General features: G+C 40.7%; 1 protein-coding gene and 1 long non-coding RNA gene across 2 annotated transcripts in view; one reads left to right on the top strand and one right to left on the bottom strand.

Annotated features, from left to right (window-relative positions):
• The first annotated feature begins 301 nt into the window (after nucleotides 1–301).
• The window catches only part of il17rd (interleukin 17 receptor D), a 91,518-nt gene continuing 68,215 nt past the window's right edge, over nucleotides 302–23,604 (top strand). The window contains exon 1 of the mRNA XM_041192357.1: nucleotides 302–442. Coding sequence (XP_041048291.1) covers nucleotides 323–442 — 120 coding nt within the window. The 5' untranslated portion in view covers nucleotides 302–322. The remainder of the gene's footprint in view (nucleotides 443–23,604) is intronic.
• Nucleotides 9,616–23,345, bottom strand: LOC121280402. The gene is made up of 5 exons (XR_005943609.1): nucleotides 23,131–23,345; nucleotides 22,763–22,950; nucleotides 21,853–21,924; nucleotides 10,353–10,494; nucleotides 9,616–9,637 (listed from the first exon to the last, which is right to left on the bottom strand). It is a non-coding gene; the product is annotated as an uncharacterized LOC121280402 (long non-coding RNA).

The following is a 23,604-nucleotide window of genomic DNA, read 5'->3' as shown; positions in this document are numbered from 1 at the left end:
CCTCCGAAAAACAGCATCTCTGACAGAGCAGCACTCCCCCAGTACTGAACTGGAGTATCAGCCTTGATTTTTGCAGTCAAGTGGGACTCGAAGGTAGAGAATCAGAGGCAAAGGGATTTTCTTTAAACAAATACTGGAAATGTGAAATGCTGGGAGCACACGGTAGGTTTGAAACGGAAATAAGTGCTTTGTAGTGGTGGTGCAGGAGCCTGGCTGGCTCTGCTGTGGATCTGCTCAGGTGGGGAAGCCTGGAAACTAGCTGCAGCCTCACTGGGGGAGAGAGTGCGCATGCGCGGTGGGGGCTGCCCATGGGATCGGGACGATGGCAGCTTGGCTGGAAGTTTGCGTTTCAATGCTGACTTTCTGCTTGATTTTCGAGCACGGGAACAAGGTTGTTGCCGCCAGGTCCAAGCAGCGGGGCTCATTGCTGTGCCCTTCCAAAGTAAGGAAAGCTCTTTCTTATGTTAGAGTCGAACAGTTAAAAGTTCCGCCGAGGGCTGAGACGGCGCAAAAACTGCGAGAGAGCTGCGGCGTCTGATCGGAAAAGCGTTTACATTTCCTTTGCATTGAAGCCCGTTAGAGACTGCTTGATTTTTGGATGTCGATATTTGATAGATAAATCAGTAAATCCGAGCGCAGCTTTAAGCGGAGTGAATTAGTGAAGGAAGTGAAGCGATAATCAAAACGTTGATTGGAAACAAAGCGGTGTGTGAGCAGCAAAACGAAAAGTTTGTAATTTGTGTTTGTGGTTTAGCAGCGGCTGAGCTGCCAGTCAGCGAACTGTTTTACATTAAAGACGGATTCGCTGCTAACAGCCTAGTCAGTCATCAGGAGGTTTCCTTTATCTCCAGAGGGTTATTTGACCTGACCTGTTGAGTGATACGGTGCCTTTTGTTATTTTAATGAATAAAACTCGACCTTTTTCCTTTCGATTGATCAAAGTGTTAGCAACAAGTGTAACTGCTTTTCTTCGCCAGTTTCATTTCCCATTGCACGTCGTGTAATCTGGAGAGATTCAGATTGAAAGATTATGGCAGCATTTTTTTTGTGTGTGTTGTTGTGTGTTGTTTAAAAGGAGAAATCTGCGGGGAGCCTTTCTTTAAATGCAGAGTTGGTGTAGTGATGAATGACCGAACGCCCCCGAAAGCATTGTTTGTGAGGCAGGATTGCCTTTGAACTGAGACCTTAGTCGGAAGTAAAGTGGCCCATTTGCAACTGCATTAAATTCTTTGGTATTTCCTCTTTTTAACCGCAGGCCACTTCGCATACAGACCAGCTGGCTGGTTGTAACTTTCGAGTCTGCAAACAGAGCGGAACTCTTTAATCACTAGGGTGCTTACTTTGTTAGGTTTTGGTAGTTTTGTCAGGGTTTTTGAAAAAGTTATTGGTTGGCATATTCCTAAATTGCGGTGGTTTCTGCAGGATGGAGGTGTTGTACATTATATTCAAACAACTTTTTGCCCTTCGCTTATGATTAGTGTTTTGGAATGTATTATATCGTTGTGCTGCATTGTAGTTGGGAACATGTTCCAAATGATATACAATTCGGAATAGCTGGTGGACATCCCAGGCGGTTTATGGTCTCTGGTTCCCAGATGGTGTTTGATTGCGTTTACCCCTGGGGCCATTTGTCCCGCTCCCCCCCCACACCCCCCCCCCCCCCCCCCCACCAGTTTGATTTAAATGAGCCATGTTACCCTTCTATGTTCTTGTAACTTGTTAGATTGGTGGGTTGCCTTGTTCTTTCTAATGGCAGTTTTTTAAAAGTCGGGGTGTTCTTCATGTGGTTGCCTGCTTTTGGCAGTGGTTCAAGAATGGGGACTAGACCTGAAAAAAAACTTCGACTTCAGTAAGGGAATATCTTTTCAGATTTTCCCACATCCCATTGAATTAGGACTCATTCGTTGGTGGTAAAAGCTTGTCTGCCATAATTTCATATAGAAGCACCATTGAGTTCTCACACCATAAGGCTGGAGCAATCTGAATTTCTAGGGCTTAAAGAAGGTGTATTCGATTTAGTTCAGTAAGGAACTGTGTGAAGCTTTCTCTATTTCTTTTGAAGGGAGCTGAAGTGTAAGTCTAATGTTGACAGTTCTCTGTACTATGCCAAATGGCTGTGGTTATTTAGCAGTGTGGGGCATTACAGCCAAGCCTGCTTATTTAGGCAATATCCAATAACTTGTATTTCCAGCATGGCATTTGGTAATGGGAACTCCGGCCAATTTGACTTTCTTATCTCCATAGCCCAAGCCTAATTGTTATGGATCTACTGAGTATCTTTGTATGAGTTCAGTTAACTTGATGAACATGGAAACTTGAACCAGGGGCATTCCTGTTAATGCATGGCTCAGTTCTGCATCAGGTGTTGCATTTGCTATTGAGCTACCATATGCACTCTTTTTATTGTGCAGTTGATAACTAGCAAATAACATGAACAATACCTTTGTAATGAAATATGGGACATTTCCAGTGAAGGGCTGATAATATGAACATATGTTGGATATATAAAATGCAAACTTTAATTGAAGAAATGTAATATGTTCAGTGATTGTTAATGATTCAAGGTTGCCATTGAAATTATTTATTTTTAAGTATTTTTTAAAACATTAGAGCACACATTTAAAGAACACAATGGAGATAGGGCAATGGCCTAGAATTCTGAATTAATTTAGAACTGATGGTGGTTATCATTTTGCAATACACTGAATATCAGAAATTCAAGTTACTCTTCCTACATAACTAGTTTTTTAAAATTACCTTAATATATAAAGGCGGTATCTTTAAATATATTTGAAATCCTTCACTGCACAAACAACTGGGTTCACAGTGTGCAGATTCTGGGGGAAGAATTTATTTTATTTCAGTTGCTTGTATATTGCTCATTTTTCTTTCATGCAGTGCTTAAATTACTTTCGAGGAGTCAATATTTCCAGTATTTTCAATGTAGTTTAAAAAAAATCTTCACTTGCTTATCAAATCAAAGCATGTTTATCACTTAGACCCTGATCAGGTCAACCTAAGTTTGGGCAAAATAAGCCAGAAATTGTTTGGCAATGCAGTTTCAAGACTTTATGTTCTGCTGTGGAAGTTGCCGAAACAGCGCCTTATAAATGTGATTTTAGTGGGTGAATTAAATTTTCTTGCCAATTTTTTCCTATTTCTGGAGTCAGTAACTTTGTATTGACTTGACTTAACTTGCCCAACTGACCTTCATGACCATCTGCAACAACAACAACTTATATTGATATAACTTTAACTTAATTAAATGTTCCAAGACATGTCACGGGAGCATTATCAAACAAAGTACAACACGTCACATAAGGAGATATTAGGTCAGATGACTAAGAGCTTGGTCAGAGGTATTTTTTAAGAAGTGTCTTAAAGGAGGAAAGCAAAGTAGAGAGGCAGAGATATGTATGGGATATTCAAAGCCTGGGGCCCAGGCAACTGAAGGCACAGCATGGCCACCAATAGTGGAGCAGTTAAAATTGGGAATGCACACAGGGCCAGAATTACACATCTCACACTAGGGAGGGATGAGGAGGGATGGAAGAATTTGAAAACCAGGATGAGAATTTTAAAATCATATTTTTTGACTGGCAGCCAGTGTAGGTTAGTGAGCATAGGGGTGATGAGACTTCGTGTCAGTTAAGACAGGGACAGCAGCAGAGTTTTGGATGACCTCAAGTTTATGAATTTGGGAGGCCAGTCAAGAGTGCATTGGAAAAGTCAAGTTTAGAGGTAAGGAAAGCATGAATGAGGGTTTTGGTAGCATGCAATGTGGTTGGATTATACTATTCATTTGTAGAGAAAGCTGCTTTATCATAGTGAGCAGCTAAAATTTGACAGAAATCAGAGAAAGCTCTGTGGCTCATCAAGTTAATGGGGAGTGATCTGGGCTATTTAAGTTCCGAATTTGGGTCACTTACTGGCTTCATGTTTATATAAAGTCATTTTTTCTTCCAGAACTGAAATTGTGATTTCCAGTAGTGGTTCTAATCCTTTTGAGGATAAAATGTCTTCCATTTCAGCTGTGACTGCTGGTTTTGTTCACTCCTGTCTGTGATTGTCATTACTCTGTCGGAGCAGGAAACTGAAGACAAAATCTCCAAAGCATTTTTAGATTTTTTTCGTGGGGAGGGTGGGTGGAAATAATAGAATTTATTGTACTGAATGTCATCTGCTATATCACTCCAGCAGCATAAACTGGTGCAGACTGAGCAGGAAATACTTCCATATAAAATCAGTTCAAGCTTATGGCGAATGCTACATGTGCCTGATTTCTGCCACAAATTGTTGACAGCTGCTGCTTGCTGTTCCTTCCCCACTTTTTGAATTTGTGTAGATGTAACTTCAAGACTTTTTGAAAAGCAGTATTCCTTTACCAACAACCTCCATGGTAATTACAGGTTAAATTAGACAGCCAAAATTGACCAAGTAGTGATCTTGGCACATATGCACTAATTTCTAAGTGACAGCTCCCAGTATCTGCAACAGGTTGCCGCAGTAACATTGGAGTTACACAAGTACTTTTAGTTTAATATATTTAATTAAAACATTTTCTGGGGGGTGGGGAAGGACGGTCAACTGATGTCTGCACACGGAAACTGATCAGTATGTTTTGAATCCCCAAATCAAGCTAGTGAGAGATTTCTGTTCATATGATATGCAGACTCTGTCTAACTAGAGCTGCTAGTTGGCAGTGCCAAGACTTAATATCTCCCAAGTACATTCAGGGGCACTGCTGGATTTAAACCTCTTGTTCCTTCTCCGGTTAGAACCAACCTACTTGTTAGGATATTGGCTTTAGAGCTTTCTAAATCCAAGTGGGAAGAATCTCAGCACCAATCTATCCCAGCAGATTCAGATAGAGAGCCAAGATAGCTAGTTGGTGAATCATCAACGGTGCTGTAGTGTAGAGTGGATCTGTTTGGTTCAAGTATTGGATTACAAAGTCTACCCCACAGAGGGTTGCCTTGGTTCCAAACTATTACCCTGGAAATGTCATTCTGGAGCCATGTTGATTTGGAAGAGAACATGCTTACCACTATTTTGACCTCCCAACCAACCTGACATGAACACATACATGCACAATTAAAATAATAACAAGTTCCTTCGCCCAAAACAATCATCAAAGTTCGGTTCATTCACTGTTGATTATATGGTTTGATTTTTGATTTGTGTTCCCTTATTCTTTTTTGCAAATATTGGCTCCTTGTTGGGTATAATTCTGTGGGTGTTATTCATCCTCTGGCACCTTGTCCAAGCGCGTTCTTCATGATTGAAGAGCAACCAATTTGTTCAAGATCTCACACATACAAAAGATCAGTGGTTTCAGGAGAAGACGAGGGGTAAAATATTCATAGTCATTATGGCACAGAAACAGGCCATTTGGCTAATTGAGTTCTTGTTGTATTCTGTAGAACAGTCCAGCCACTTCCATTCCCAGCTGTACTGGAGGGGCAAAAAATCCAACTGCTGTGTTGATGTACCTCAGTGATTTTTACTATTGGATGAATTACTCTAATGAGCTGGTTTTATATTTAAACAGCTGCTCCATGACCGTGGCACCCATTTGAGAGCCTGTGGTCTTCAGAAATTGCTCTGCCCCATTGCCTTATTTGGTGCTGCCATCCCTAATCGGGATCTATTGGAAACTCTTTCTTTGCTTTGATTTTCACAGTGTTCAACGATGTGTTGAGGTGACTTTGTTTGATATAGTTAAAAGTGCATCTCTTGCACAATTCTTATTTAAGTTAAGATGACAGAATTCAGTTTTGCATGTGGCTATTGTGTGTTATGATCCAAAGAAGCAGAGATGGCAACAACATCTATTCGTTTGGAAGTACAGTAGGTGTAGCCTGGTATGGGCGACTAGAGGTTGCCAACTTTACTTGGAGCCATTGAGGGCAGGAGCACTGTAGATCTGTAAATATAAAAGTACTGATTTTACACGGTACATTACAATATCTCTCCCCATCTTCCTGACAGTTAAGATATTTCTAAGCAGCTGCAGATTTCTGCCTCTTCCAACTGGTCCTATGGGCAGGCACAGTTTATTTGACTGTAATCTGCCATATCAATGTACTGTTAACACAATGGAAACTTTGGATTCAAACAATGACATAGGTTTATGCAGCAACAATGTTCTGGCAATTTGTTTTATTCGTATGGCTGGGGAAGCAGTTATAGACTGATAGGGTTAACAATCCATTCAATTACTTCAGCTAATACAGTGTGAATGGTTATGATACAGTGTGAATGGTTGTGATGCTACCAGGAATGGATCTCTTGGGGCGATAGTCTGACTTGGATGGCCACTGAGGGAGGCAATAACCTTCACGTGGTCCTCCTGTTAAAGCAAGTATTCTAACTTGAAAATCTGCGAACTAACGCTGTCAAGAAGGTGACCGAATCCTGCCCACTGCGGCTCCCAGTCCAAGCAGTAAAAACCCACTGGAAAATGGTTCTGACATTGACAATTTCAGACAAAATCTTCCTGGTTTTCGTATGTTTTAAAAGTTCCAAATAAGGGAATTTCCAGGTATCTAAATTACCTAAATAGTTTCTTCCATCATACATTTTATATCATAATTAAAGCAGTTTTTTTATTGTGTTACTGCTGTGTCACCCCCACTACTACATACCAGATTATTGGAACCTGCAGCCTGTCTCTTAACAAGGGTCAACCCAGCTGTAATAAATGTACGCATCTGTAACTGTTTGAGCACCCACACAGAAGGCTGAGCATAATTAAAGATCCCCAGATGTGGTTCCAGAGCATGCACTATAATCCAAAGCCAGGAAGAAATAATCCTTTAGAACATTGCCAAAATCAAATGCAAGAGGAGGTACTGTACAGCTTCAATAAGATTGTGTAATAAACAGAAACAAAAACATAAAATGACAGAAACCCTAAGGCCAATCAGCATTTGTGAAGAGAACAGACAAGTTAATACTTTTGACATTTTTAGTTTTAAAGTAAAGTCTAAGGGATAGACATTTTTAAAACAATCAGAAAAGGGTTGTGGGGTGGGGGTGGGGGAGGGGTGCAGGGGTTGTGGGAGGTGGGTAGAATTTAAAGGAACAAATATCTGATAGGAATCATGAGTGGAATGATGGGACCTCAGTCAAGTAATGGGACAGAAACATTAGAACATGAAAAGACCAAAGGATGAGTAAATAGACAAGACAGCAGGAAGCCTGGGAAAATGGGAGCAATGGAAACCCTGGCAGTCAGGTATGGACTTCAAACCATTTTGAATTTAGGATATAACTAATTCTTAAGGTATTGATGTCAAATTTCCCACCAAAGGATTGCAACATACCTAGAAGGAAGATGAGATTCTGTTCCAAGCTTGTATCATATGTATGTAGCCAATGATAGGTCAGAGTGGGAATGGGAGGGGAGTTAGAGTGCTGAGCCAAGCTAACTTTGGATCACATTTGTGTGCAGAATGAATGTATTCTATTCCATTCTCCTAGTTTCTCTGTCTCCAGCACATCTGTTCTGATAATGCCACCTTCCATACCAGTGTTTCTGATTTGTCTTCCTTTCTTCTTAACTGAGGATTCCTCTTCACCATTCCAGAACCATGATAGGGTTCTGCTTATCTTCACCTTCCAACCCACCAGCCTCCACATTTAACGTGTCATCCTCTGTCATTTCCCCCCACCTCCAGCGTAATATCACCACAAAACACATCTTACCCTCCTTCCTCCTTTCAGCATTCCAAATCACCCCTAGCATGCCCTCCGATTCTCAACACATCTTCTGATGCAGGCACAGGACGTGCGACACCTGCCCTTTTACCTCTTCCCTTCCCACCATCTAGCCTTCCGAACATTCCTTCCAAATGAAACAAAAATTTGCTTGTAACTTTCAATTTAGAATACTGTATTCGCTGTTCACGATGTGGTCCCCACTATATTGGGGAGACCAAAGCAGGTTTAGGTGACCACTTTGTGGAATAGCTCCATTCAATCTGTATGAATGACCTCAAGCTTCCAGTTACCTGTAATTTTAATTCTTCCCCCTTGCCCTCATGCCGAAGTCTCTGTCCTTGGCTTCATACGTTGTTCCAATGAAGTTCAATGAACAGAACCTCATTTCTTGACTGGGCACTTTACAATCTTTCAGACTCGACATTGAGTTCAATGATTTCAGATCGTAACATCTGCCCTCATTTTTTGTGGTGAGCTGTTGGCAATGATTTGTCTATTCTTAATTACACCTCCTCTAGACCCAGCTTTTGTTTCTTTATTTTTACTTTTTTTCTTCTCCTTTTGAGTTGTACAATTATCCCTTTTTGCCACTTCATCTCTTCTGCTATCCACCCTGTCATAGACCTTCCCTTTTGTTATTCCACCCACTTCCCTTTCCCTGTCTCTGCACTCGTTTAAAATTTGTTATATCTCTAACCCCTTCCATTCTGAAGAAGGGTCATCAACCTGAAATGTTAGCCCTGTCTCTTTTCACAAATGCCAGCAGACCTGCTGAGTATTTACAGTATTTTCTGGTTTTATTTGTACTTAGCTGATCTGATTTTGAATTTGGATTGGAATGGAAGGAAAAATAAAGATCTAGACTATTGCCTTTTCTCACTACTGCAAATAACAAGTAACATGTAACCAATTATTTCCAATATACTGTACAATGATTTTATGTGGATTGATGCAGCACTCATTCAGTCCACATCAAGACTCCACAAACAGCAGTGAGATGATTGTCCATGAATGTGTTTTGGTGGCCTTGGTTGAGGGTAGAACATTTGCCAGGACACCAGTTAGCAATTTAATCAATTTAATTTTTAATGTCCATCAGAACATGTAACACAGAACCTTAATCTTGCATCCCATCTAAGCATAATCCTTCCAACTGTAATTGTATTGCATTGTCAGCCTGTGTTCGAGTCCTGGAATGGAACTTGACCCTAAAATGTTTTGCCTGAAGCAAGAGTGACACCAAATTAGAAACAAGTACTCTTGCTCAAAGTACTCAGCAAATTAATTTCTGCTTAGGCTTTAAAATGGAGACTGCAATGTTCCAGTTATACTGTATGATTTTTTAAACAATGTTAATCCCACCAGTATGTTAAAGTGCTACTGATTTCACAGAAGCTTTCATCAGCAGTGAAACTTCTTGAAAAAAGTAATGCTGCACATTAGCAATATACTGAGCTGCAGCAATGACTTTAATTTAAAACTACTTGTGATTTCTATAGCTATCACTTAAATTTCTAAGAAAAGGAAAGCTGATAGGACAGCCAACTAAAAACTGGGTCCATTTTGCTGGATTAAATAGCAAAATGCCAGGAGCCGATTTAAACCTGGGGTTCCTCAAATCTGGCTTAAAAGACAGATATGACAGGCTGTTATGCCAACTAAAGAAATTTCATCAGCCATTAGAGTGATGAACAAAGTTGTCTGCACACATTGTGAACATGTACTTGCAAGGATTCACTTTCTCAATTTGAGTGACGTGAGCAGGCAATCTAATGGTTTATCTGCATGCTTACTGCAAGAAATTCTTGAGTGAATCCAGGCCATTCCATAAGAATCCCATTTCCTTTCAAGAATGTTTTGGAGGGTGCAGTCCACCAACATTGGTAGCAACTTTACGATGGGTGTAAGTGATCTTGGGTTAGAGAAAGGAAAAATCAGATTGGGTTTATGCTTCAGGTCACAAGCTGTAGAGTGTCCTCTGCTGAAGTACATGTTTGTGGAATGTTTTGATGAAAGGTCATTGACCTGAAATATTAACTCTGTTTCTGTCTCCACAGATGCTGCCTGACCACCTAAGTATTTTCAGCATTTTCTGTTTTTATTACACGTGTGTGGAAGTTGGGTTAGGAAAGAATCGAGTTCAGATGTGATGCCCCCGTTTTTAAATAGTCTGTGACATGGATTGGCTAGCCTCTCAAAATAATAAAATAGATTATCTGACAATTTCTTTATTTGCTGTTTGTTGGGCTGTGCCGTATACAAATTGGCTGCTGCATTTGCCTACATAACATCAGTGCCCACATTTCAAAAATAATCAATTGAGTGTAAAGTGGTTTGGGTAGTCTGGAAGACCTAATAAGCACCGTATAAATGCAAATTCTTTCTTTAGTTGGGCAAAGAACTAGTGGATTGCTGCCAATTGTAAATCTTTGCCCTAACATGACTCAATACCTTCCCAAGAGGGACAAAAATTGATAAAGAACTGTTTTTAATTGTATTTTAAAGGAAGAGAAAAGTTGTATTACACAGTGCATTATTACATCTGAGTAATTTGTGTACAATTAATTACTTTGAAATATATTTTCTGTCCACAGTAGCACCTGGCAAAAGAGTAATGAAATACTTACTCTATTTCTGGTAGTGTTGATTGAAAAATAATGTTGGCTCAAACACTGGAAAGAATTCCATGCTCCTCATGGATTCGGGTTATGGAATCTTTAAAGTGCTCCTGAATCATTTGACCATCAACCCCTGGATTGAGGCTCGAACCTTCTAAGAGAGACAAGAATGATGCCAAATAAGCCAAACTAAAACATTTTTTCACTCTGATTTAATACACAATTTGAATTGGTAATTTAAACTCGAAAAGTAGCATCAATTAATAAAATTGAAATTTTAAAAATTGCATATCATGTTTTTTCACTTCAATGACTGAACTTTAAACAAGGAATTATTTTTGAAATGTGTTGATCAATATAAGGGCATACTTATGATAGCACTGTGCAAAACTGAATGTGAAATTTTATGCTCACAGATGCAGCGTGCAAATGCATTCTGGATTTCAGATCAGCAAGCTGTGCAGCCTGCCCTCACCTGTAGCCTTAGCATTTCACTGGAAACTTCTTAAAATGGTACCTCATCTGACTATTGTAATATGGCACTGATACAGACAGATAAGGATACCAGCTATGAATGGTGCAGCACATACATTTACATAGTTCACACACATGGCAGAAGCTTTCTTCAGAAGCAGGGAGCCACTGTTTATTAAATGTTGTCCCATCATTTGCACTAAAATAACGCCAACAGAAGAGCATCCAAAATGATTTCATGAAATCAAGATCCACAAGTCTAGAAACCTGAGACCTGGTGCATAGAATCAGAGAAATTTGCATCACATAATCATGCCTATGCAGACAAACCTTATACAAAGATCAGCCGTTCTGAGTCCCACAACCCTGCTTTTTGTTCATAACATGCTAAGTTCCATATCCTCATCTATCTGTACAATTCCCTTTAAATTTATTAATGGATTTGGCTTCCATCGCCCTTTCAGGTAATAAAAACATTTTCTCAACTTTCCTCAAGATTATTGTTGAAAAAATAAACTTTTATTTGGCGAAAAATCTTCTAAAATAAAGTCTCCTTTTTCAGCAATATTCAAGCTCTGTACTACCAAACGACTATTTCCTCATCATCTTTTCTCAATGATATTGAATTTATGAATCCATGACCTCTGATTATTTATCTACTTACCAGAGGAAATAATTGTTTTCTAACTACTCTATCAAAACCTCTCATCTATTAGGTCACCTCTGAACCTTCTCTATTTCAAGGGGAATAGTCCTAACTTTTCCAGACTCTCCTCATAACTGAAGTCCTACATCCCCGGTAAACATTATCTGTACCCTTTTTAAAGTTTTTTATATATTTTCTGAAGCATGGTGCCTGGAATTGTTCACCATACTCCAGCTGAGGCCTAACCAATGATTTATAAAATGTTAGCATGATATTTTTGTTTGTATATTCTACTCTTCCATGTATAAATCCAACTAATCCTCTTGTTTTTTTAATCAATGGACACTATAGTGTCTCTGCTCATGTACACTCTTCAAAATCGTAATTCTTGAGAAAGGTTGTGCATAAGGTATAAAGTGACTTCATTATATTTTCTTTGTTTGCTCCATTAGTCAGCCTTTAAATATTTCTAATTGAATAGCAGAAGCTTCAAAATGTGTTAATGACCAATTCATGTAAAGTGATAATATGATGACACCATATCCCTTCAGTACAGGGAAGTGATCATGGAACTAGTTTGTCAAGAAATGTGCTGGGATTAGAATGCCTCTTCAAATACTCATAAATAACTAACTTACAAAAAATAACTAATTTATAAATATTGCTGAACAATCTACATAGAGTAATTTGATTGCTAGTGATTTAATTATATTGTTCCATGATCCTGTTGCCTTGGATAAATTCATGCACAACTTCTTTAAAGTTGTAGTTTGAGATGTTAGTTGCTTTCATATTGCATTAGAACTGGCTGCTATGGCTGATTCCAAAATTATGGGACTAGTACATATGGCTGCAAACTATGTAAAGCTACTTATAGTACCCCATTTATCCCTACTCTCTGCTTCCTGTCTGTCAACCAATCCAATCCTCCACCGATGCTAATATATTACCCCCAACTCCATTAGCCATCACCTTGCGTATTGACCTTTTGTGTGGCACCCTATCAACTGGCTTTGGAAATCCAAGTATACGATGCCTGTCATCCCCTCAGTCTAGCCTACTAGTTACATCCTCAAATAATTTGCAAAACACAATTTCTCTTTTTTCAAACCATGTTGACTTTTTTGATCTTGCTCTGATTTTCTAAATGCATTGTTAGATTTTGTTAATAATAGATTCCACCATTTTCCCAATAACTGATGTTAGGCTAACTGGCTTGCAGTTCACTGTTTCCTTTCTCCCTAATTTTTTGAATCATGCTGTTGCACTTGCTAACTTCCAATTCACTGGCACCATTCTGGAATCTAGGGAGTTCTGGAAAATCATAACTAGTGCACCCAGTATCTCTGCAGCTATCTTCTTTGGAGTCCTAGGATGTAGGCCATCAGATTCTGGGGATATGCTAGTTTTTATTTTATTCGTTCGTGGGTTGTGGGTGTCTACATTTAATACCCATCCCTAGTTGCCCTAGTTCAGGGGGCATTTAAGACTCAACCACAATGCTATGGGTCTGGAGTCACGTGTAGGTCAGACCAGGTAAGGAGTGCAGATTTCCTAAAGGATGTTACTGAACCAGATGGGTTTTTACAACAATCGACAATGGTTTCATGGTCACCATTAGACTTTTAATTCTGATTTTTATTGAATTTAAATTCCACCTTCTGCTGTGACGGGATTCGAACCCAGGTCCTCAGTGCAATACCCTGGGTCTCTGGATTACTAGTCCAGTGACAATACTACTACTCCATTGCCTCTGCTGATACTAACTACCTTAAGTTCCTCACTTTTATTGGGTCCTTGGTTACTCTTTGTTGCTGGTATGCAGTTTGTGTATTTTTTGAAAAAAAGAGCCTGTAATTTTTTAAACTATTCTTTATGGACCTTAGTCATTGATGCACTATAGCCATTAAACTCTTGGTCTCTTCCTGTTCCATTCTACTTGTCCATTCCTCTATTGCTTTCACTTTTCTCTTTAGGTTTTTAAATCTCACTTCACCTGATACACCTTCAAACCATCCCTCGACCACCCCCCCCACCGCCCCTTTTTTGTTTAAAGCCCCATCCACAGCCCTAGTTATATGATTCACCAGGACACTGATTCCAGCCTTGTTAAACTGGAAACTATCTCAGTGGAACAGCTCTCTATTTCCTGAGTACTGGTGCCAGTTCCCCATGGATTAAAACCTCTTCATCCCATGCCATTCTTTGAGCCATGGATTTAATTCTCTAATCTTCTTCACCCTATGCCAATTGGCATGTGGCTCAGGTGACAATACAGAGATTGGATTTTGTTGATTTTAATTTGGACCCTAACTCTTCAAACTCTGAGCAGAACATCATTCCTAGTTACCTATGTCACTGGATCCTCCCCCCACCGCCACTCCCAAGTTCATCTCCACTGCACAGAGATATTTTTAACCCTGGCAGGCAACACAATCTTTGGAACTCCTGGTCATGGTTGCAGAGAAGATTATCTATCCTCCTGACTATACCGTTCCCTATCACTACCGCTTTCCTTTTTACTCCCCCACCACGTGAATGACGTTCTGGTCATCCACACAGTACCTTGCACCCATTGGTCACAATCAAGGGTCTCCATTACATCCTGGATCCCCATACCTGCCTGACTTAGTCACGCCCTCCTCTTCCTGACCTCTGACCAATTCTAAAGTTTTGCTTAACCTAAGGGGTGTGACTGCCTCCTGGAACAAAATGTCCAGGTAGCTCTTCCCCTTCCTGGATGCCCTGCAATGTTTGAAGCTCAGATTACAGCTCAGTGACTCTGAGCTGAAGATGCTCAAGCTACAGACATGGTTGTCTGGGATTGCAGTACATTCCACAAATTCCCACATGTTGCAGGTGCAGCACACCACCTGCCTTGTCATGTCTTTCTGATCATCTTTATTTGTTTGATTATTTAACTAGCTTATTTAGTAAAGTCATAGCAAGTTATAGTCTCCTAGCTTTGAAACAAAACAAAACACTCGCTGACTACTGGGCATTAAATAAAAAGTAGCATCTCCTTTCCCCTCTGGACTGAATGCTCTCTGGCACCAAATATCCAATTTTAGCACTCTGTTTACTAAGCAGTTTCCTAACTACTCTGCTCCACACTCTATTTGTTAGTATGCAAAAAGCAATCAGCTCCAGCATTGTTGTTTACAGGGGACCACAACCTCATGACCACCAATGTAAACCACGTTTTAAATAAACCGTGATAGTTTCTGGAGGCCTTCATTTACTTTTCCATGCTTAATGTAGTATAAGATAAGCTTCACGCCCTAGTATTTCAATTCTACTGTTTTGAAACACCATTAAAAGAAAGACTTGCATTTATATAGCACCTTGCACAACCACAGGATGTCTCCAAGCACTTTACAATCAATTAAGTATTTTTGAAGCAGTCACTGTTGTAATGTAGGAAATGTGACAGCCAATTTGTGCACTAACAAACAGCAATGTGATAATGACCAGATGCTCTCCTTTGTGATGTTGGTCAAGGGATAAAACATTGGCCAGGACACCGGGAATAACTCCTCTGCTGTCCTCCAATGAGTCAGGTCATGGATATCAGTCTCCCAGAATCAGATATAAACAAGCACCCGTCCAATTTTTAAAAAATAATTTTGGTATTTTGTTGACCATTAAATGAGCTTGACTTTTGAATTTGGCACACTTAAAAGACATGACCACTGCCCATTCCACTAGCTGGGTTGCATCTGCTGTGCACTAATTTTCCCCACCAACCCCCCCTTCTCCCAAAGGCTGGTTGGTTGGACCTGGGTCAATTGAAAAAAAAGCTCAATAATTGTTGTTTGAACTGCTGTGAATGCATGGGTAGTATATGTGACACTATTCTGATTATGTCACTGCAGAGAGGCTGTGTTTTGTACACCCGGCTGACAGTGCAGTATGGATGGTAATTTTTGTTGGATTTTAAAAGGTTCATCTTAACTACACCTTCAGACCGCTACCAAGCCACTCCCACTGCCCAGCAAAAAAAAAATGGTTTGGGTTCCTACTCTTGGTCATTATGCAGTGACTCCTATTACAACGTGTGGGGACTGGCTCATCTGCAATCTGGCCAGGTTCAGAAAGAATTGGCATTAGGCAAAATATCAACTTTCATATAGATTGGGAAAAGCAGACTGGCATAAGTAAGGTAGTGAATTTTGTGAATATGTCCAGGATAGTTTTCTGAAACAATATTTTCTTGAACCAAAAGGGATTTAGTAACAAGTAGTGAGCCAGATTTAGTTCACAATTTAATGTTGCGTGAGCATTTATTTAATAGCAACCATAATATGATTGAGCTCAATGTAGTGTTTTGAAAGGGAGAAACATAGCAATATGCAAAAAATAAAACAGATCCTGGCAAATGGGAAAGATGCAAACAGCACAGGGAACACAGATTTAAGGGTTCAGGGACGAAATGTCTTTTATGCAGCAAATGGTCATGACCTGGAATTCACCGGCTACATAGGTGGTGAAAGTGGAGACTATCAATGATTTCAAGAGGAAAAAGTGCAGGGTACAGGGATAGAGCAGGGGAGAATGGAACTGACTCGATTGCCAAAATGCACTCGATTGGCTGAATAGCCTTTTTTTGTGCTGTCAATACTCTAACTTTATGACTCTATTAGATGGCTACTGTATCTTGGTTACCTCAGCCTGACCATTGTCTTCAGGCAAGGTCAGATAAGCACCCAAAACTGGAGGGAAAAAACAAAGGATTCTTAGTTGTAATGAAAATTAAATGTGTCACTCACTTTTAAGAATGACACCTATTTAAAAAAACACTGAAAACCTAGGTGATCTTAAACTTATTTCTCCTGTCTGCTGCTGGTACCTATCCCCAATCTCCAGCTGATGTAAAAGATCTAAAAAATAATTATTGAAGAAATGCGAGACTAAATGGAATTTCTGTGTGAATAGAATTATCAAATTTCAAAGGTTTATTCCTTGTAAAATGTAAAAGTAATTTTCACCTCAATGATTTGTAGTTGGCTGAAGAAGTGTCATGGTAATAATGAACTAGAATTATGCTGTTAGGCAAATATATTTCACTTATGGTTAAAACTTGAGTTTCTCTTAGACAACCCATGCCACCAGACCTTTTTGTGATTTTTTTTGTAATTTTCAACATTTTAAGTTAATCTCCTTCTCTGGCTGGCAATTTCAAGTTAGCAGTGAGGTGAGAGTGACTGCTCTTGACATCAAGGCAGCATTTGACCAAGTGTGGCATCAAGGAACCCTAGCAAATTTGGAATCGGGCAAAACTCTCCACTGGATGGAGAACCTAGCACAAAGGAAGATGGTTGTGGTTGTTGGAGGTCAGTCATCTCAGTGCCAGGACATCACTGCAGGAGTTCCTCAGGGTAGTGTCCTCGGCCCAACCGTATCGAGCTGCTTCATCAATGACCTTTCTTCCATCATAAGGTCAGAAGTGGGAATGTTCGCTGATGATTGCACAATGTTCAGCACCATTCGCGACTCCTCAGATACTGAAGCAGTCCATGTCCAACTGCAGCAAGACCTGGACAATATCCAGGCTTGGGCTGACAAGTAGGTAGTAACATTCGCGCCACACAAGTGTCAGGCAATGACCATCTCCAACAAGAGAGAATCAAGCCATTGCCTCTTGATGTTCAATGACATTACCATCACTGAATCCCCCACTATCAACATCCTGGGGGTTACCATTGACCAGAAACTGAATTATACTAGCCATATAAATACTGTGGTTACAAGAGCAGGTCAGAGGCCAGGAATCGCGCGACCAGTAACTCACTTCCTGACACCTCAAATCCTGTCCATCATCTACAAGGAACAAGTCAGGAGTGTGTTGGAAAAGTTCCCACTTGCCTGAATGATTGCAGCTCCCACAACACTCAAGAAGCTGGACACCGTCCAGGACAAAATAGCCCACCTGATTGGCACCACATCCACAAACATTCACACTCTCCATCACTGACGCACAGTAGCAGCAGTGTGTACCATCTACAAGATGCACTGCAGGAATTCACCGAGGCTCCTTTGTCAGCACCTTCCAAACCCACGACTACTACCACCTAGAAGGACAAGGGCAGCAGATAAATGGGAACACCACCACCTGGAAGTTGCCCTCTGAGTGACTCACCATCCTGACTTGGAAATATATCCTTCACTGTCACTAGGTCAAAATCCTGGCGCTCCCTTCCTAACAGCACTGTGGGTGTACCTACGCCACATGGACTGCAGTGGTTCAAGAAGGCAGCTCACCACCACTTTCTCAGGGGCAACTAGGGATGGGCAATAAATGCTGGCCCAGCCAGCGATTCCACACCCCGTGAATGAGTAAATAAATAAATTACTTAAGGAATCGACTCTGGTGAAGAAGACCAAATGGACCATGACAACAGGGACTAGCCACTGGCCAAGTCTTGAGAAACATGTATCGGAATGCGTCCTTGAAAATCTTCAGAATGGTTACATCATCAACAGACATGTAGTGAGTTTTTAGGCACTTAAGTGACCCATATCAAACCATGAGTCCAGCAAAGATTTCCAAGAACAGCTAGTTGATGTAGTCACTTTACAGAACGAAAATGTCTGGTGTTGTGACTGAAGACTAAGATTGCTCAGACTACCAAAAGACCTCGATGCCAAAATTACCAGTTTCCAGTGATTCATTGTCAGACAGTGGCAAAAACACAAGTACCCATCATGCCACATTGGCAACATGGATGAAACACCCGTGAATTCAATATGCCCAGCAACTGAACTGTGGAGTGGAAAGGTTTGTCAACGGTTGTAGTGAAAACCACAGGACTTGAGAAGACACAATTCATGGTGGTACGAGCCTGAATGGCTGACAGAACAAAATTAAAGCCTACAGTAATTTTCCAATGTAAAACCATGTGTCCTGGTGGACGACACAAAATACACATCTAGTGTGGGACATGTTCAGATCCTATATAACTGATGAGAGCAAGAGATACCTGCAAAGAAATAACTCCCAAATTGCAGTTATACTGGGGATCTAATGTCCATAGCTCAGCCTTTGGATGTATGTCTCAACAAGGCACTCATGGATCACGTGTGGATGGTTGATGGTTGACGAAGAAGAAGCCTTCATGAAGAGTGAAAATATGCATGCTGCCCTGCTTGATGTTTTGTCATTAAAGTATCATCAGATTGTTCAAATATCCAATTCAATGGATGAAGAGGAAGATGATTGGTTGTATAGCAATGATTATGAAACTGAAAGTGCCACATCTGATCCAGTGTTGGAACCTTGTGATGATGCCATAGCTAAAGTGACTCAGTGAATTTGATGAACTATTTGCGTTGGATGCTGTCGACAATGAAATTGATAGACTTTAAAATGTTTTGATTGTGTTTAAAGTTATCTTTGTAGAATTATTCATTCAATAAACAATGCCACATTAATTTACTATGAATTACGGGAGTTATGCTTTTTTCACATCTTAAAATGGTGACCACCTACACCAGCAGTTCACTTTTTATACTCTGCGTATAAGTGGACTTCAGGTTTTGGAAGGACTTTTGTAGGCTTCAAAGGTCAAATTGTATGCCATGATCTATGGGAACGAGTTCCAGAATAGCGACTGAGTACATATTGAGGCTAAAACAAAAACAGAATTACCTGGAAAAACTCAGCAGGTCTGGCAGCATCGGCGGAGAAGAAAAGAGTTGACGTTTCGAGTCCTCATGACCCTTCGACAGAACTTGAGTTCAAGTCCAAGAAAGAGTTGAAATATAAGCTGGTTTAAGGTGTGTGTGTGGGGGGCGGAGAGATAGAGAGACAGAGAGGTGGAGGGGGGGGGGTGTGGTTGTAGGGACAAACAAGCAGTGATAGAAGCAAAAACAGAATTACCTGGAAAAACTCAGCAGGTCTGGAGAATCGGCGGAGAAGAATAGAGTTGACGTTTCGAGTCCTCATGACCCTTCGACAGAACTTGAGTTTGAGTCCAAGAAAGAGTTGAAATATAAGCTGGTTTAAGGTGTGTGTGTGGGGGGCGGAGAGATAGAGAGAGAGGTGGGGGTGTGGTTGTAGGGACAAACAAGCAGTGATAGAAGCAGATCATCAAAAGATGTCAATGACAATAGTACAATAGAACACATAGGTGTTAAAGTTAAAGTTGGTGATATTATCTAAACGAATGTGCTAATTAAGAATGGATGGTAGGGCACTCAAGGTATAGCTCTAGTGGGGTTTTTTTTTATACAATGGAAATAGGTGGGAAAAGGAAAATCTTTATAATTTATTGGAAAAAAAAAGGAAGGGGGAAACAGAAAGGGGGTGGGGACGGGGGAGGGAGCTCATGACCTAAAGTTGTTGAATTCAATATTCAGTCCGGAAGGCTGTAAAGTCCCTAGTCGGAAGATGAGGTGTTGTTCCTCCAGTTTACGTTGGGCTTCACTGGAACAATGCAGCAAGCCAAGGACAGACATGTGGGCAAAAGAGCAGGGTGGAGTGTTAAAATGGCAAGCGACAGGGAGGTTTGGGTCATTCTTGCGGACAGACCGCAGGTGTTCTGCAAAGTGGTCGCCCAGTTTACGTTTGGTCTCTCCAATGTAGAGGAGACCACATTGGGAGCAACGAATGCAGTAGACTAAGTTGGGGGAAATGCAAGTGAAATGCTGCTTCATTTGAAAGGAGTGTTTGGGTCCTTGGACGGTGAGGAGAGAGGAAGTGAAGGGGCAGGTGTTGCATCTTTTGCGTGGGCATGGGGTGGTGCCATAGGAGGGGGTTGAGGAGTAGGGGGTGATGGAGGAGTGGACCAGGGTGTCCCGGAGGGAGCGATCCCTACGGAATGCCGATAAGGGGGGTGAAGGGAAGATGTGTTTGGTGGTGGCATCATGCTGGAGTTGGTGGAAATGGCGGAGGATGATCCTTTGAATGCGGAGGCTGGTGGGGTGATAAGTGAGGACAAGGGGGACCCTATCATGTTTCTGGGAGGGAGGAGAAGGCGTGAGGGCGGATGCGCGGGAGATGGGCCGGACACGGTTGAGGGCCCTGTCAACGACCGTGGGTGGAAAACCTCGGTTAAGGAAGAAGGAGGACATGTCAGAGGAACTGTTTTTGAGGCTGTCTGATTTTGCTGAGATTTCCTGTTCTAATGCGTATTTCTTTAACTTTTCATGGAATGCAAAATAGCGCAACAAAAACTTGCATTTATATAATGACCAACATGAAATGTCCCAAATTTCTTCATGAGGGCATTATAAAACAAAATAAAATATGACACCGAGCCACTTCAGGAGATATTAGGGCAGATGACCAAAAGTTTGATGAAAGTAGTAGGTTTAAAGGAGAGTCTTTAAAAAGGAAAATAAGGTGAGGAGGCAGAGAGGTTTAGGTAGGATATTCCATAGCTTAGTGCTCTGGTAGCTGAAGGCATGGTTGCCAATGGTGGAGCAATTAAAATGGGAGGTATGAGGGTTGTGGGTCTGGAGAAGATTACAGAGATAGAGAGGGAAGAGGCTATGAAGGGGGTTGCAAATAAGAATAAAAATTTTAAAATTGAGGCATTGCTTAACTGGGAATAATTGTCAGTCGGCCAGCACAGGAGGGATGAGTTGGATTTGACAGTGAATTGGATTTGGCAGGAGTTAGGAAATGTGTGGCAGGGTTTTGGATGATCTCACGTTCATGGGTAGCAAATCTTTGAGACTTGATAGAAATTGTGAGCATAATTAAGAATTTTATTTCTGTGTTCAAATGAGGATAGTTCCTTAGCTCATTTTCATGTACAAATTCAATTTATTATATCAGATGACGGCTCAGTTAAAAAAATGTATGCAATTAGCATCGGATAACTTTGAAAAATAACTTTTCAAACTGCCTTATTCAAATATTTTAATTATTGGTAATTATTTAATTATATATAGCTTCTAGCATGCATAGATGCGCCACATTGTGAGCCTGACTGATAATCTTAAATTGGTTGTTTGTGTAATTCTGAGCACACTTGGGATTATTTAACAAGTGTTGTCCAATTGCAAAATCATATCTAATGTTGGACACTGTTTTGAGTTTTACAAGCATAGGTTGGTTGGGTACGGTGGGTACCATGCCTATTGTGAAAAGCTGAAGGGACATGCTGTTTGATACGGTCCACCAGTCTTTGGAACGTACAGCCTCATACCTAGCATCAGTGTATATTAATACACAGGACCCTGTTTTTTGCAGATAAAGAATACGTACACACATTGTGCCGGTTTCACCTAAACAAAATGGGCATCAGCTATTCTCTGGTTCATTCCCCAGGCAATGCCTTGACCAATCAGAGTTAATCTGCGTGGTTTGAATTTAAACAAAGCTTGGCTGTTAACTGTCAGTTAACTTTCATTCTCCACCTCTACCAATCAGAGTCCACTTACCAACTATTCAGCACTCTTCTCATGAAGTATAAATTGTTGTTCCGGTTACATGTGGTATTCTTGTGAATTGTCCTGATGAGTGCAAGGTGAAAAGTTTCAACAACTTGTCTTTTTTTTCAGAAATACACAAATATCACATTCTTATGGATTTTGGCTGAACAGGAGTTAAGAGCTTCTGGGACAGGCCTCATTCTCCCTTGACTAAGGAGGAAAAAGGTTGGGCAGATGTCTTGCTCCAGAATTCTAACCATTCAACTACACTTGAAAGTATGTTTTTGCTGGGTGTAAACAGGTTTGAGATCATTTAACCATGATGCCCATATCAGTCAGATTGGCCATTTGACACTCACTCTCTGGCCTTACAAATAAAGAAATCTCTCTGAGGACAAAGTTCTGGAGGGCAACAAAAGACTGTAGAACCTTAAACTAATGGTTCTCAAACTTTTTGCCTCGTGTCCACTTGCAGACCACCTACCGGTCCTACCCTACTGGCTTTCACTTGCTACCACAAAAAAAAGACTCATTAAAATTAATGGGAAGAATGGTGCTGCTTTTGATGAGGCACCAATAAGGTGATAAAAGCAAAATACTGTGGATGCTGTAAATCTGAAACAAAACAAAACGCTGGAAAAACTCAACAGGTCTGACAGCATCTGTGCAGAGTGAAAAACAAAGTTAACATCTTGAGTCTGTATGACCCTTGTTCAGGACTCAAAACGTTAACTTTGTTTCTCCCACCAATGAGGTGATGTCTGGTTCCAGCTGGAGAGCTGCAGTCACATGTCAGACTCCACATTCAGCCAATTCCTCCTCTTTGTCAACACGGTTGGGGCTGAAAACAATCTACTCCCGCAGCTGTATGTTGTAACAGTGACATGAATTTTTCTTATAAATCAACATTGTCGCTTACTCTTATGAAGACTCATGCTGTTTATGCTGTGTGACCTCACAAGTGCCAAGGACGAGGTTTTTGGCCCGTTCTCTTGTATGGCCTCAGCCATGGCATTGCATGCCGGTGACTTGCATTTTGGACCAGCCTGTGGACTGCCAGTGGTGAGAACTACAGCTTTAAGTCAGTCCTATGGTCTCTGTGGGAATCTGTAAACCAAAAGAACCAAATTTACCGAACTACCCACAAATGAAGAAATTTACTAAACAAGATTTCACTTTTTGTAACTTTTACTTTAACATAAATTAAAATCAACTCAAATTAAACATAAATTTACAGGCAAATTATGATCGATGCGAACTATAAATTGCACATGGAATAGCATATACCATAAAGACTATCTCCTGAATCTTATAGGTGATCTGAAAGTCCATATGGTCCCAGTTCCAATCACATAGTTCTTCCAAGCAGAATTCCACTTTCTTTCAAGGACTTAGCCAATACTCTGCAGGCAGCTGCTTTGCATAAACAGGGTTCCACCCATGCAATCTTCCCTATGTGGCACACTTCTTTCTGGAACCTTCTCCAATCTCTGCTCCTGTCGATCTTGGTGATGTGGATCTGTCAGAACACCTTCACCTTTATATAATGTGGCCAATCCTGGGCATTCAATCACTCAGAAGTGAAAGCAACAGCCCTAATTGTAATTCCTACGGCTTATGGATCCAGCTTTCTGAACTGGCTTGCTGATCACCTTCTACCTTGCAGCTCATCTGCTTCCTCTTTGTTCTTGGCCACCTGGCTTTTCCATATTTTATAGAGAGGTGATGGCGCAGTGGTAACGTCACTGGATTAGTAATCCA

Source organism: Carcharodon carcharias, chromosome 7 (genome assembly GCF_017639515.1).
Source record: "Carcharodon carcharias isolate sCarCar2 chromosome 7, sCarCar2.pri, whole genome shotgun sequence".
Lineage (NCBI taxonomy): Eukaryota > Metazoa > Chordata > Chondrichthyes > Lamniformes > Lamnidae > Carcharodon > Carcharodon carcharias.
This window is presented reverse-complemented; position numbering and strand designations above follow the sequence as displayed.